Genomic DNA, 12,433 nt, shown 5'->3' with positions numbered 1-12,433 from the left:
CTCTCTCTCTCTCTCTCTCTCTCTCTCTCTCTCTCTCTCTCTCTCTCTCTCTCTCTCTCTCTCTCTCTCTCTCTCTCTCTCTCTCTTCTCTTCTCTTCTCTTCTCTTCTCTCCGTTTTGGAGAAATGAAAATACCTACATTTCGGCCGCTCCATGAAATAGCCCTTTCGCCCCAGCGCGCGCACCTCAAACCCCTGCGTCCCGTCACTCCCTTGCTTCAGCACCAGCGCCTCGCCTTTATTCCCCCAGTCGTTGCCGCGATACGTCTCCCATGCCTGCACCGCTTCTTCTTCTTCTTTTTTCTCTTCGCCGTCGCCGCCGACGACGTCGACCCGCAGCGGCGCAAACCCGTCCGTCGGGCAGTGCACGTCGACCAGGTACGATCCCGCGCTGACGTTGCGAAAGACAAACGAGTGCGCGGCCGAGAGCGGCGCGGAGAGGCGTCGGCCGAGCGTGGTCAGGGTGGCGTGGGTGCGTGGCGAGAGCGTGCCCGGCGCGGGCGTCGAGGGGAGGTGCAGCGTGACGGTGGTGCAGGTAGCGAGGTGGGCGAGGGCGAAGAGCCCGGCGGCGGTGGTTGGGAGGCGCATCGTTGGGGAAGAGGGTGGGAGGTTTGGTTGGATGGTAGAGGAGATGGTGGGAGGAAAGCTGGGAGGTAAGTTCGAGGTTTGGAGTTGGGATAGCTGGCGGACCCACTTGTTACTGGAATAGTAAAGGCCCTGGTCAGAGGCCATGACTGCAATTGAAGTAGAAGTCGCCATGTAAAATAGATCTTCGTCTTGTAATAAGATTGTAGTATCCTTTTTTTTTTCTCAAAATAATTCAGATTCAATAACCTCAAAGGAGCTGCTACTACCTCAATTTGCAAAATGCAGGGCGGTTGATAGCAAGTATTACGCTACCACGTGAAGGAGCTCATTTCAAGCATCGTTGGAGAAACGATACGATTTTGTTCTATATATCAAAACTGTAATTGTATTATTCAATGATTGAAGGTGTAGTCAATGTATTCTGTGCCCATTCAACACACGTTGGCGGACTAATGGCTTTGATGGGGCTTGGCACTGAGATTGCCAGTGTTGATGGCAGTGTCGAGCTACATGGCAAGCATCAATGTTCATGAATTCATTTCTATATGTGCAAAAACTAGTCTTAGCCAGTCCCATGATTTCTGGTATTATCCCCCTACATCATTCACCACCCTTGTCATGATAGCTGATTTACGGCATCGTGTTGGTCAAGGTCTTGCCTTGCTGAAAGAGCTTCAAATTCTCAGCAATGAGCACTTCGGATCCCAGAGGCCTGTTGCCGGCGGCGTGTGGCGAGAGAATCAGGTTTGGCGCGTCCCAGAGCTTGCTCGATACCGGCAGGGGCTCCTCTTCGAACACGTCGAGGGCGGCGCCGCCAATCCGACGCTTCTCGAGGGCCTCGACCAGGGCGGCCTCGTCGACCGAGGTGCCGCGGCCGACATTGACGACCCACGCGTGCTCGCGCAAATGAGCCAGCCTCTCAGCGTTGAGCGCATGACGGGTAGCATCCGACCCCGGTAGGATCATGACGAGCGCATCGGCGGCGCGCAGCAGCTCCGGCAGCTTGTCCTCGGCAAAGACCTCGACGCCGTCGCGGACGCCGGCATTGCGCGCCACGCCGCGAACGGTTGCGCCGAGGGCCTGCAAGTGAGGTGCGAGCGTCTTGGCAATGTTGCCGTACCCCCAGATGACCACGTTTGCGTTGCGCAGCGAGGAGAACATGTAGCCGGGCAGGGTTGGGTCGCCGCGGAGGTGGCCGGCCCACTCCTTGCGGACCTGGTAGTCGCGCATCTCGTAGAAGCGGCGGGCGGCGTTGAGCAGCAGACCGAGGGCGTGCTCGGCGACGGGCCGGTTGTGCAGGCCGGAGCCCGAGGTGACGGTGACGCGGGCGTGGTCAAAGCCGGCGGCGAGCACGTCATTGGGCCCCGCGGCGAGGGACTGCACCCAGCGCAGGGCGGGCATGTGGGCGGCGGCGTGCTGCAGGTTGGCGGCGGTGTTTGCCCAGGCGACGAGGACGACGGCGTCAAGGTGCGCGTCGGGGATGAGGGCGGCGGGGTCGTAGGCGACGAGCTGGACGGAGGGCTGGTCGTGGAGGGCGGCGGCGAGGTCCATCTTGATGGACGTGGGGTAGAGGAGCTTCATGATGGCGGCGGTGGTGGTTGGGGAGGATGTGAGAAAGGTAAGAAGAGAGAGGCTGGGATGGAGGAGATGGGGAAAATGTAGAGATATAGAGATGGTAATGGGAGCGAACGAGCAAGTGCATGCGACGGAAAGATGGCCGATGGTTTAGAACATTTGCGTCGGCAATTGAAAGGGTATGGGGGGAGGGGTTGTGGTGTGGTGATGGAATGGGGATGAGAATGGCGGGGCAGATGTCGGTTTAGTTGGGGTGCTTGGCTGCGTCAGAGCTTCAGCAGCTGCCGCAGGTGCTGCAGGTGCTTGGGGTCACTGGAACTTGCTCTTGTTTCCAAAAAAAAAGCTCCCCACTGTCTCGGGTTTTGCGTGGGGGGACTTGGCGGGAGCTTTGTTTGCTTGGATAGCCGGGCATTGTGGGGGGTCTACTGCCACAGAAGAGGGACGTCAGTCACGTCACCAGCATCCATCTGTTGAATGATGTAGGTATATCAAATTCAAATTGTCATGATTGTAGTTTGAAGCACGTTACAGAATACTACTCAATGTTTTATGGGTAGTGTCGACGTACTCTGGATACTTGGGTAGGCAGGTATAAATAAACAAGACGCTGCCAGAAAACACCCGTTTGCCGCAAAGCACCACTTGGTCTCGATGGGTATTTAGTGGCCGCTTTAGGCGGGGGTATGCCGCCGGCAATGGCCTTGTCAGGTCCCCAATTCAGCAATCTTCGGCGAATGAACTTGGGGCAAATGAATTCATTGGCGGAACAACTTGTCGCTTCATTTAGACCGAGCCCTTTCAGAAAATGTGTTTGAATGAGGAAACCAAGGGGGGGATAATTTGCTGCCCAATTTGCATTATAAATGACAGGCTGTCAACGAAGATTGTCGACAAAGTTGAGCAACCGGCTGAAGATTGTCGACAAAGTTGAGCAAACGGCTGAAGATGTCAACAACGTTGAGCAAACGGCTGACACTTACTTCTTTGCCGTTTGCCAGTGCGCGAAATGCAGTGAATGCATTTCCCGCCCTTGAAAAGGCCATGCATCTTCACAGAAACTAGTGGGCAGGATTTTCGAATTCGCACTTGAATCCCTTCATCGCCTCTGTGCATTAAACCTCACATCACTGCCCGCCTCAACCGACTGTCGCGTTTTAAAAGAGCCCTTGCTCATCCTAGCGTCATCGTCAGAAAAATACAAAACCAGGCAACTTTTCTTCAGATCGGCCCGCCCTGCGCATCATGTCCGAATCCACTCTGGAGCCCAAAGAGGCTACAGTTACCTTTTACCACGTCTGCCCCGTCAGCTCAAAGCAACACAGCTTCACGCTCGACCACGACGACGTCCTCTCTTCCGAAAAGCTAGAGGAAATCGCCAAGAATATTCGCTATTCCTGGCCGAGAAGGATGAGCGAAGAGCGCAGCCGCGCCCTGAGGGAGGTGATTTACAAGGTTATCAAGTGGGAAAAGGGCGACACTTTGGAGCATCCGGTGCTTCCCAAGCTTGGGCCTTACCCAGAGGTCAAGAAGAGAAAATCGGTATAAATGGATGGAAGAAATAAATGCAACAGGGCAGATTGGAGCTTTTGGGGACGCATTCGCATTGGGCACGAGCGAGCGGGACGAACGGCGTGCGCTCGGTTGGTGGGAAAGGATCAAGTTGCGTAGAAGAGAGCAAATAAAGACTTCTGGACAACATCTTGATTATTATGCGCATCATTGTTTTCCCATTTTTGCGAAAGTTACAGATTTGGCCTAGTTGGTTTCGACGTCGACATCTCATCCCCGCTGCATCCGCTACACGAACACGGCGACAGCCGGCCAGGCACATGCTCGTCCGCACATCTCATACACACACAGCCCTCGGAGCCAACATACCGGCCCTCCACTGATCAACCTTGTCAATCAGCGCTCTCCCCCGCCGTTTCATGAACCTGCAGCTGCCAATTTACGCGGCAAGTGCTTGGAGAGAGCCCGCCCCATGGGGCGCCGTGGGACCACCATTGTCCCAATTCGGGCAACTGCGCCGTTGGGGAACCCCGTCTTGAGCCCCGTTCCGGACGCCACTCCGAGTTGCGTCGACGCCGAGACTGCTCAGCGCAAAGAGGGACCCCCTTTGCTTTATTGGCGGCGCCCACATGTGAATGGCATGTGAAATGCAAAATTGGTAAAATCGATGGATGAGCTATAAAAGACTCGACAATGTCTTGGGGTTGGAAAGAAGCCAGCCAGTCCCAACGCGCAAGCCTCTATCTAACCTAATTCTTCCAACCATCTCGACAACAAACGCAACAACTTTTCAAAAATGCAAGACGTTATTATTGGCAAGTACCGTCTCTCCAAGACGGAAAACTTTGACGCTTTCCTCGCCGAGATTGGTATGGCCCCTTGCTTCCACATCCCGTCCCATCCGCTGACACCAACACCACCCAACAACAGGCCTTGGCTACATCAAGCGCAAGCTCGCCCAGTCAACCAGCCCCGAAATCACCATTTCCCGCGACGGCGACCGCTGGACCATGGTCACCTCGTCGGCGCTCAGCACCTCGCAGGTGTCCTTTGTCCTCGGCGAGGACTTTGCCGAGGATCGCCAGGACGGCGTCTCCGTCACCAGCCGCGTCACCGCCGACGACAGCAACACTTGGACTCAGACCCAGAAGCCCGGCGACGGCAAGGACGTCACGATTGTGCGCGAGTTTGGCGACAAGGAGTTGAAGGTTACGTCTACGGTGAATGGTGTGACGGCGCACCGCGTCTATGTGCGCGTGTAGGTGAGGGCGGGCGCGTTATAAATATACATGAATGACGAACTGTACATTATTGCACTATATAAAAATAATTATGCATAATATTGTACAAAGATTGACAAAAAAAATCCCCTCAAGTCTTCGTTTGTGTCTCTTATGTGACAGCTGCGCAGCGATACTTTACTAATTTACAAACGGCGTTGCGGTCTTGCCGTCCGTTTGTTGGAAGAATTGTGCTCTGCCAGCCTTTTTTCACTTTCTTCACTCAATCTGCAAAATTTTCCATCTGAGCCACAGGCTACATTACTGCCGAGTCTGTTTCATCTCTCATCTTTGTAATCAAGAGCGCGGCTAGGAGATCAGAAAGCACCGGTAAGCAGACGTACTTGAGTCGGTGAAATTAATGATCCAACGACTGATCTTCTAAAAGAATTCCCTTCAAAACGCCAAGTCTAATCTCTGTATGTTAGCAGTCTCAAGGGTGACTGCTCTCGCATGATGCGGTCAGACTCTGAGCCCGAAAACATTACATTCTCTGAGCAATGCCCCGTCACTCAGATGCGCCACTCCTTCACCTTTCCACGCCACATGTTGCTCTCGGGGAGGAGAATGGAAGACACTGCCTCTAGGCTCTGGTACTCTACCACATCGGAAATTGGGCTGTGCGAATCGCGCAGCCGGGCGCTGATGGAGATGATCTTCAAGATTGTTGCCTGGGAAAAGGGTGTCACTCTGCAGCATCCTCTACTGCCCGACATTGGCCCACATGCTAGAACCAAGAAGAGAGCAGCATCCCCACTGGAAAAGAGCAGTGAAGCAAAGTGAAGATGTTTGTACTTGCGGCTGCATTCGAGCCATGACGGCAAAGAGGGCGGGTAGCGGAGGAAGAATCTGGAAGAATACGAGCCATGCCAGACAGGCGAATGCATATTTCTGGTTCATTTGTGGATTATTATGCGCTCCATACTTTGCCATGTGCGCCGGGATGTGTTGATGAATGAGCAGGCGGTGCTCTCAGCACAAGAAGCTGGAAATCACCATTCGTCGGTAGCTCATCATCAGCGACATGAATATCATATGCAGTCAACGTTTATCTTTTCCGGCTAGACTTAGATTTACCCCGAAAGGTTTAGCTGCAGCCAACGGAACAATGGCGTGCAGCTTTCCCGGGTTCGCCAGACGGCGAATTCCACCACCCAGAATACGCATCGTCTATCATGGACCTTGTATAGTGCCTTATAAATGCCAGGTAGTTCGCAATTTGATTGGATACCTGAAATATATAATATTCGGAAACAATGAGATGGACATTCAGCATATCAATGTCCTTTTGTGCCATGATGTCATCGTGATGGATGGCCGTCGTGGCTGCATGTTCACCCAAAAGCATCATTGAGGAGCTTGGGGAGATGGGTATTTTCCATGTCGGGAATTCATCATCTAACGAATCCCATTCAATTAGTCGTCATTTGCTATTTCTCTAGAAAGTACCTAGTTGCTAGAGCTGTCACCGTTGTGGGCTGCACCGGTGGTAGCACGCCTCATGGATCGAGAGCGTAATGATTGCATCATAAACTGCAATAGCCTCGCAGCATTATAAAGAAGCAGCCACCAGCTCAACAGCAGCACCGCCTTTTGAGAAACTATCCCAGAATAATCAAACCACACATCGACTCCCGCATCATTTTACCCTATTCATCACGAAGCTTTGCAAAAAATGAACACACCCACAGCAGCTCGCCAGCTACTCCGCAGCAGCGTCCCCCGTCTCGCGCCGCGCGTCTGCGCCGTCCGACAACAGACTCGACAACTCAGCAAACAGGAAGACCTCGGCGGCCCAGGCGGCCAGGAGCCGCCACCTCAGAAGCCCGCCGGCCCCGAGGCTTTCAAGCGAAACGCGTAAGCAAAATGTGCCCATTCGGGGGGGGGGGGGTGTTTCGTTTTGGTTTGGCGCAAACAAATGATGAAAAATTACTGACGGGGGAACGGGGCAGTCCTCTATATGCCGGCATCGGCCTCGTTGCTATTGCCGTGTACGCCTACCTGACGCAGCCCAAGGAGTCGCAAAAGGTGGCCGGCAAGGCCATTTACGCGGGCGAAAAGGCAAAGGACGCCGCCAAAAGGGAGCTGGGCAACACAAAGGAGGAAATGGTGAGCGGCATGCAAAAGATGAGCGGCAGAGGCACAGATGGTCAAAAGGGGTTTCGATCAGAGTAATGGGTGATTTCTTTTTTACGGACAAGTTGACGCTCAGGATTACATCAGGCTTCACAAAGTGAAGCAGGCACGAGATGCGCAGTGATGGCCCGAGGAGTTTTTGATCGAGAAGGGTCGTATTGATTGGCGCCATGTAATTATTGAAACTGTAAAAACAGTTCTTGAAAGGAAGATTGCGACCGAGTACTTCTCCAATCTTTTTATTGGCCCAAGTTGGCACATGAATGCATCAAATGCAGCGAGCGAGGCCTTTTTTTGGGGGGGGGATATAAGTCATCAAGTCGCCAAGCCAAAAAGCATGATGCAGAATTACATTGTGGTGAATGTACAAGTATAAATAACCAATTTGGGCCAGCACTCACGATTCTTGCCGACCAATTAACTGCCCGACAAGCAGTCGTAGCAGGTGGCGCGTCTGTGTTCTAGTCATGCCTGTAGCATGAAATAGGAGCCCGTCAATGGTCTTGACCTCTTCTCCATACCCTTGACGATATCAATTGTTAACCTCTCTTTTTTTTTTTCTCTTTTTTTATTTCTTCTGAGCTAGAGCGTCCATGGTTGAGAAACAAAGCTACATTAGAACAGGCGGAACCAACACACTTCGTGACAATTCAGGCAGCCAATCGGCTTTAATCCAGGGCCGCCGCACTTTTGGCATGGGGAGTTTCATGCCCAACTATTATTCAAGAAATCATTTGGCGCTTCATCAGCTTGATCGAATACTAAATTTTTTTTGGCGGTGGACTTTTTGTCAAAATTTTTACTTTAGCGACGAGAACTACCTAGGCCTTACAATATATTTCAGTCCACACAACGTATTCTTGAGGTATAGAATGGTTTTGAGAAAAGAAGTTGCGCTTCGACCATCACATCACCATTAAGCCACAACCTCGGCGAGGTAGCAGCTCGGTTTATTCACGCCTTCGCCCATGCACACACGATAAATTGTTTTTTTTTTTTTTCAAAAATACTTTCAAGCAAGGTAAATCTTTAGCTAAAGACAACATAGAAAAATGGTCCGATTCATCTACAATAGTCTCTCCGTCAAAACTATACCGCTTATGGGCATGGAATGCGACGACCGACTGGTTCGCAGACCAGCTGGCCATCCTTGACGCCGCTAGAATAGCATTTGCCTTGTAGCAGTTTAGCAAGTTTTGTCAAGTATGTACCATGACGGCCAAAAGAGTTTTCAACAACTTACGGTTGGAGCTGCACCAGCAGTAATTGCCAATTCCCAGACGCGGGCTGGCCCTAAAAACAAGTCGTCAGACCTGGACATGTTCCCATCTTGGTCTCTTTCTTCTTTCTGTTGTTACTCACTGGTTAACACAGCCGGACTGGGCACTAGCCCATGGGACAATTGCAGTAAAGAAGAAAACGGCTGATGAGAGCTTCATTTTGAAGGGGATATAATGGCTTCTAAAAAAGTTTGATTTCTGATATTGTCGTGTTTATCGTAAATTGATACTCCTTCTTCCTTTATGACTTTAATTATACAAGTGCGCGTAGGGGCTTTTTATACACATTGATCAACGACTCAAACATCCCCCCTCATCCAAAAACGCAAGTTGCCCGATCATCTCAGCCTTGTTGTTGCTTTGTTTGGATTGCTTTGAGGTTCTGAGACATTTTTTTTTCCCTGCGCCCTTCCATGAGACATTAGCATTTTTGGCCCATGTTGGTTGATTGGAGGCTAGCAGTGATATCTTTTTCTTTTTTTTTGTTTTTTTTTTTTTTTTTGGCCAGGAACGGCTCTCAGCTCAGCCAGCCCGTTAGATCTCTTCAGTCTGTGGCTCTGTTTCTTTCAAGGCTCCACCAATCCAAGGGAGCGCTGCGGCAACGACGAAGAAGATGAACGAAAGCGGGATTTTTGAGTATGACGCGAATACGCTTGTAAAAAAAAAAAAAAGAGTAGCTCTTTGTTCTGTTGTAGAACTTGACTTGTCACTTGTGATTGTTGCTCTAAAGGTCGATCTTTCGAGATGCGCGCAGGTTCCTTTTATGCTAGCGTCCGATACTCAGAGGTCGTCAGCTCAAAGAGCAGTTGCCTGCCGTGTATCTGATCGTGCTCTATTTTCGTAAATATCTGAGCTTCATCCCAGTCGCCGTCCATCTAAGACTGCCGTGTTGACCTCCATCTGAACCTACCACCTTTCCTGCTCTGGTGTTGTGAGTATCCGAGCTTTGTCACACGGGAGTATCATCCCAAGCCTGCCATGGTTGCCGCTCAACTGAGCCCGCCACTTTGTGCCACATTACATTTTGGGTGGCTGATATTTGGAGTAACAGTGATCAGTTTTCTCTACCGTGCTTGCGTCTTGGTCTTGCTTGTGTTTGCTTCGAGTTTTGAGACACTTTTTTGCCCTCTTTAGTCGCCGAGACAATTGCAAAGACTCGGACGCCGAATTGAGTAGAACGAGCGAGGGGGGGTCCGCACTTGACAGGCCGCCTCACTTACATTTCTGCATATATCCTCAAAAAAACAAATAACCCTTTTGCCAGCCACTGTTTCTTATGAATTAAAATATGCCCCTGACAGACAACGTGTGCTGCTGTCGAGCAATCTACGGGCTCAGTGAAGAATTAACCCAGACTCGGAGGTTTCGTCGACCAAGTTGGGCTTGGACCTTTGGTCACCTTGGTTGGGTTCTGCAACGACAGAGTCGATATATTGCCCTGGTTCTCTTCTAATAGTTATACCCTAAAAGTCTCTTTTTTAGTCACACACTGAGAGTCAAGAACCCGCTTGGCACGTCTGGGGAAGGGCACGTCTGGGGAAGAGCGGGCTGAAGTCCCTCCTCCGCACTTGAACGAACCTGTCGTGCAACCTCAAGACGGCCGGGCTTCTAACGGTGGGTCTTATGGCTCAAGAAGCTGGAGTAGAAGCCGAGTCTGAGAAGGATGTTTTCTTTTTTTGCGAGCTCGTGCAGAAATACATGGCCAATGAATACTTCTTTTGCTGTTGACGAGATGGATTCGCAGTGAGGAGCATGTTGCAGGACTCTACTGGTGTGATTCGGCATCAGTCTACAGTGTACAAAAAAAGCATAATTCTATTGAATAAAATTACTGTCAGAATAGTTCCGAAACTACGGGATTATTCAATGTGCATGTTTTCACCTCGATGAATCGTTTGTTTGTGCTTGCATGTATCCGGTTCATCCCTAGTCCTGCGCCTGACGTCGACGAGGACGTCGACTCAATCGAGCGCTCGCCGTCAGACAAATAAGGAAATGACCCGAAAATACCCAAATCCATTAATGAACCTTGTTTTCATCTCGCGCCGTCTGGAGTGGTTGGAGTTTGCTTTTTGCCTTCTCCAGCGGGCGCGCTTAGCACGCCGATCTCAAATCACAATCACAAGTAACAAGTCAAGTTCTACAAAGAGAGTCAATTCACTGTTCCAAAAAAGATCCGACACTTTTTCCTCTGCTGGATCCCGTTTAACCTGAGCGAGTATCCCTGAGCGACATGATAAAAAAAAACGTATTAAAAGGCTAAAAGGCACAAAGGCCCTCCTGCCACCCCGACCGACCAATACTCTCAACCATCAAACAAGTTTGATAACTGTCAAAGCAAAAATGAAGTTTACCATCTTTTCCACCCTCTTCTTCGGCTTCTCGTCCGCTGCTCTCGCAGCACCCCAATCGATAGAAGACACTCACCAGCTTGTCGAGAGAGAGCCGGAGCCCAAAGCCAGATTGGAAGCTCGCCTCAGTTATCCCGGAGTAAGTTCTTTTTTTTTTTTAACCCTTTACCAAAAGATGTCTCTTGCCATATTTTCCTTGGTCTATTCTCTCCTTGATCAAGTCTTTCTTTACTAACTGCCTTTTGTTTCAGACGTGTAATCGCGACAATCATGAATGCTATTTCAAATGGACAGATGGCGCGCTCACCGGCAAAGGAAAGTGCAATTGCACTTGGACTGCTGTAAGACCTTTTTTTTTTCATGTTGAATAATGCAAAGATGATCTTGTGGCTAACCCGCAACTTACACAGTGCAAAACCAACAGCGGCTACTGCTCCTACAACTATAACACCGCGGCCTGCATATGCACCTAGTAAAGAGTGGCATTGAGCTTAGGCCATCACAGATTAGTTTATTACGATTTTCAAATATCAGTCAGACATACGAAAAGCCAAAGTTGGTACATCATCACAGCCAACTTTTTGTTGTCGTTTAAGTTAAAGCGTGCCACTACAAGTCCGACTTAGACATGTACCAGCCATAAAAGCCAGACTCCAAGTCCAGAACAAGAACTGCCATGTTTCTTTTTCTTTTTCTTTTTTTTTTTTTTTTTTTGCGTGCATCTTACTCCAGAAAAACGAGAAGTTAAATCCCACTTGATCGACCCCTCATACAAATTTTTCAGACGACTCGTTGTGCTGGCAGATTGCCTGGCCTGCCCATCATCGCCAGCTCCCCACATTTAAACCAACGTCTACCCGCAATCGCATCGCAGCCCAAGCAAGACATGCCACATATCCATCCCAACTTCAACCCTCTCATCTCATTAAACCTCTCACCCGATTTCTCTCAATATCATGGCCACGCGCAGCACAGCCGCCCGTCTGCGGCGCACATTCCGCTATCCTACCGACGACGACGACGCCACTGGGTCCGACTCTGACTCTGCGCCCTCGGCCATGGACGAACAAGGTGCGCCATCCCCCTCAAAACCCCCCCCCCCCCCTTTTTTTTCCCATCCTTCTTTCGTTCCATCTCACTAACTCACTCTCATTCTAGAGCAAGAATCCTATATTCAGCGTCTCTCTGCCCGGAACCGCTCCCAAAACGCGTCTCTCGCCCTCCTCCTGCTGCTCATCCCTCTCCTCGCCACTATTCCTTACCTCGCCGCGCTGCCCTCCCTCCCATCCCTCCTCGCTCTCTCGTCGCTGCTCGCCACCGCCTACCTTGCCCGGCGGCTGCCGCCCACGGTGACTGGCCTCGGACCCCTCGATGCCTGGACCGGCACCGGCGGCGCGGCCGGCGCGCGCGGGCCCTTGGACAGGACGCTGCCGTGGTTGAATGTGCTACTGGCCGCGCTGCTCGCATTTTGGGGCGCCGCAGTCGCCTACAAGGCGAGCCGCTTTGGCGGCGGCGGGAGCGGGAGCGGGCCGCTGGCGTGGCCCATCCTGTGTAATCTGCCCGCGGGCGTGTATGTGGTGGTGCTGCTGGCCAAGGTCGTCATGGCAGGTGTCGATCCGGAAAAGGAGCTGTCTGCGCTGCGATATAATTACAAGGGCGTATAAAAAGAAATATCACAGATACGGAGTCTTATAATGTATAACGAGCATGAATTAA

General features: G+C 51.2%; 7 protein-coding genes across 7 annotated transcripts in view; 4 read left to right on the top strand and 3 right to left on the bottom strand.

Moving 5' to 3' along the window:
• Positions 1–586, bottom strand: part of BBA_07501 (uncharacterized protein) — a gene marked incomplete at both ends in the record, with an annotated part of 1,170 nt that extends 584 nt beyond the window's left edge. The window contains one exon of the mRNA XM_008602598.1: positions 139–586. Within this exon, the coding sequence (XP_008600820.1) occupies positions 139–586 (448 nt within the window). The remainder of the gene's footprint in view (positions 1–138) is intronic.
• A 630-nt stretch (positions 587–1,216) lies between these two features.
• Positions 1,217–2,167, bottom strand: BBA_07500 (D-isomer specific 2-hydroxyacid dehydrogenase; the record flags this gene model as incomplete). Its single annotated transcript, XM_008602597.1, has 1 exon — positions 1,217–2,167. One exon carries the CDS (start codon positions 2,165–2,167, stop codon positions 1,217–1,219), a length of 951 nt encoding a protein of 316 aa, XP_008600819.1.
• A 1,236-nt stretch (positions 2,168–3,403) lies between these two features.
• Positions 3,404–3,706, top strand: BBA_07499 (uncharacterized protein; the record flags this gene model as incomplete). Its single annotated transcript, XM_008602596.1, has 1 exon — positions 3,404–3,706. The coding sequence occupies one exon, from the start codon at positions 3,404–3,406 to the stop codon at positions 3,704–3,706; it is 303 nt and encodes a 100-aa protein (XP_008600818.1).
• Positions 3,707–4,466: 760 nt separating this feature from the next.
• BBA_07498 (fatty acid-biding protein) lies at positions 4,467–4,932 on the top strand (the record flags this gene model as incomplete). The annotated part of the gene is made up of 2 exons (XM_008602595.1): positions 4,467–4,539; positions 4,601–4,932. The coding sequence occupies 2 exons, from the start codon at positions 4,467–4,469 to the stop codon at positions 4,930–4,932; spliced, it is 405 nt and encodes a 134-aa protein (XP_008600817.1).
• A 1,693-nt stretch (positions 4,933–6,625) lies between these two features.
• On the top strand, positions 6,626–7,125 carry BBA_07497 (uncharacterized protein; the record flags this gene model as incomplete). The annotated part of the gene is made up of 2 exons (XM_008602594.1): positions 6,626–6,807; positions 6,903–7,125. 2 exons carry the CDS (start codon positions 6,626–6,628, stop codon positions 7,123–7,125), a joined length of 405 nt encoding a protein of 134 aa, XP_008600816.1.
• Positions 7,126–8,184: 1,059 nt separating this feature from the next.
• BBA_07496 (uncharacterized protein) lies at positions 8,185–8,525 on the bottom strand (the record flags this gene model as incomplete). The annotated part of the gene is made up of 3 exons (XM_008602593.1): positions 8,185–8,261; positions 8,330–8,379; positions 8,449–8,525. 3 exons carry the CDS (start codon positions 8,523–8,525, stop codon positions 8,185–8,187), a joined length of 204 nt encoding a protein of 67 aa, XP_008600815.1.
• A 3,148-nt stretch (positions 8,526–11,673) lies between these two features.
• BBA_07495 (uncharacterized protein) lies at positions 11,674–12,381 on the top strand (the record flags this gene model as incomplete). Its single annotated transcript, XM_008602592.1, has 2 exons — positions 11,674–11,788; positions 11,876–12,381. The coding sequence occupies 2 exons, from the start codon at positions 11,674–11,676 to the stop codon at positions 12,379–12,381; spliced, it is 621 nt and encodes a 206-aa protein (XP_008600814.1).
• Between the last annotated feature and the right edge of the window lie 52 nt (positions 12,382–12,433).

Source organism: Beauveria bassiana, assembly GCF_000280675.1.
Source record: "Beauveria bassiana ARSEF 2860 unplaced genomic scaffold BBA_S00025, whole genome shotgun sequence".
Lineage (NCBI taxonomy): Eukaryota > Fungi > Ascomycota > Sordariomycetes > Hypocreales > Cordycipitaceae > Beauveria > Beauveria bassiana.
This window is presented reverse-complemented; position numbering and strand designations above follow the sequence as displayed.